The sequence below is a fragment of the Mesitornis unicolor genome, unplaced genomic scaffold (assembly GCF_000695765.1).
Source record: "Mesitornis unicolor isolate BGI_N332 unplaced genomic scaffold, ASM69576v1 scaffold43826, whole genome shotgun sequence".
Classification (NCBI taxonomy): Eukaryota; Metazoa; Chordata; class Aves; order Mesitornithiformes; family Mesitornithidae; genus Mesitornis; species Mesitornis unicolor.
The window spans coordinates 1-872 of record NW_010193802.1 but is presented as its reverse complement, the minus strand read 5'-3'; the positions used below and the strand labels follow the sequence as shown (position 1 = coordinate 872).

At 41.5% G+C, this 872-nt stretch overlaps 1 protein-coding gene across 1 annotated transcript in view; it reads right to left on the bottom strand.

Annotated features, from left to right (window-relative positions):
• The window catches only part of LOC104543072 (lipoxygenase homology domain-containing protein 1-like), a gene marked incomplete at its 5' end in the record, with an annotated part of 37,146 nt that extends 36,872 nt beyond the window's left edge, over positions 1 to 274 (bottom strand). The window contains one exon of the mRNA XM_010187577.1: positions 93 to 274. Coding sequence (XP_010185879.1) covers positions 93 to 274 — 182 coding nt within the window. The remainder of the gene's footprint in view (positions 1 to 92) is intronic.
• Between the last annotated feature and the right edge of the window lie 598 nt (positions 275 to 872).

Genomic DNA, 872 nt, shown 5'->3' with positions numbered 1-872 from the left:
CCTACAAGAGGAAAAGTTCCCACTTTGCTCCATTTTCTTTTATTTATCCCCTTCGGGCAACCTAGGATGACAGCGAGCACCTTTGATCTTACCTCCACAATGAACTGGTTCACCGAGTTCCTTTCAAAATACATCCTCTGCTCTCTCTTGTTGAGACACAGGGACTTCTGCTGAGTGCAGATCCCATCACTTCCATAGAGAACAATGAAAACATCTGCATCTGTCCCGGCTCCAAAGATGTCGCTGGTGTAGACTGTGATCTCGTAAGGAACAACTGATATAGGAAATGGCAGAAAATTAAAACAAATAGAGAAAAGTCAGTATGTTCTGCCAATTGGAGGCAGCATATAAATATGCAAAATAGCCTTATTGATAAAGTATCTCCTACTACATTCATTACTAAACAAGTGACAAAAATCAATCATAAGAAAAAGAAATAAAACCCTCTGCTGTCCACTCTGATCTGGTCTTCTTTCAGTACCACTTTCTCCTTAACATGAAGGCAAACAGGTTAAGTTGCTACCTGATGAATGGTGAATGCAGGACAGTAAGGAACAAGTCCCTAGATGCTTCTTTATGCTGTTCCCCATGTTTGTCCAGAGTGCCCCATCACCCCAAAATCTGATATCGTCTTTTGTCCCTTTCTATCTTCACAGTTTCTTAAGCCAAAATCCTGTTGGAGCATGACTCGGACTTGCTCAAGAATAAGTCTGACTCAGAATAAGAGTGTGGCTCTGTTCATGGCTTTCATACAGATTTGCTGAATATCCTTAGTCAAGTCACTTCCTACCTTTGTTTGCAAGTTGAGATGGTGTTTAGCTCACAGAGTAGGAGACCTACATTCACAGAATCACAGAATCTCAGGGGTTGGA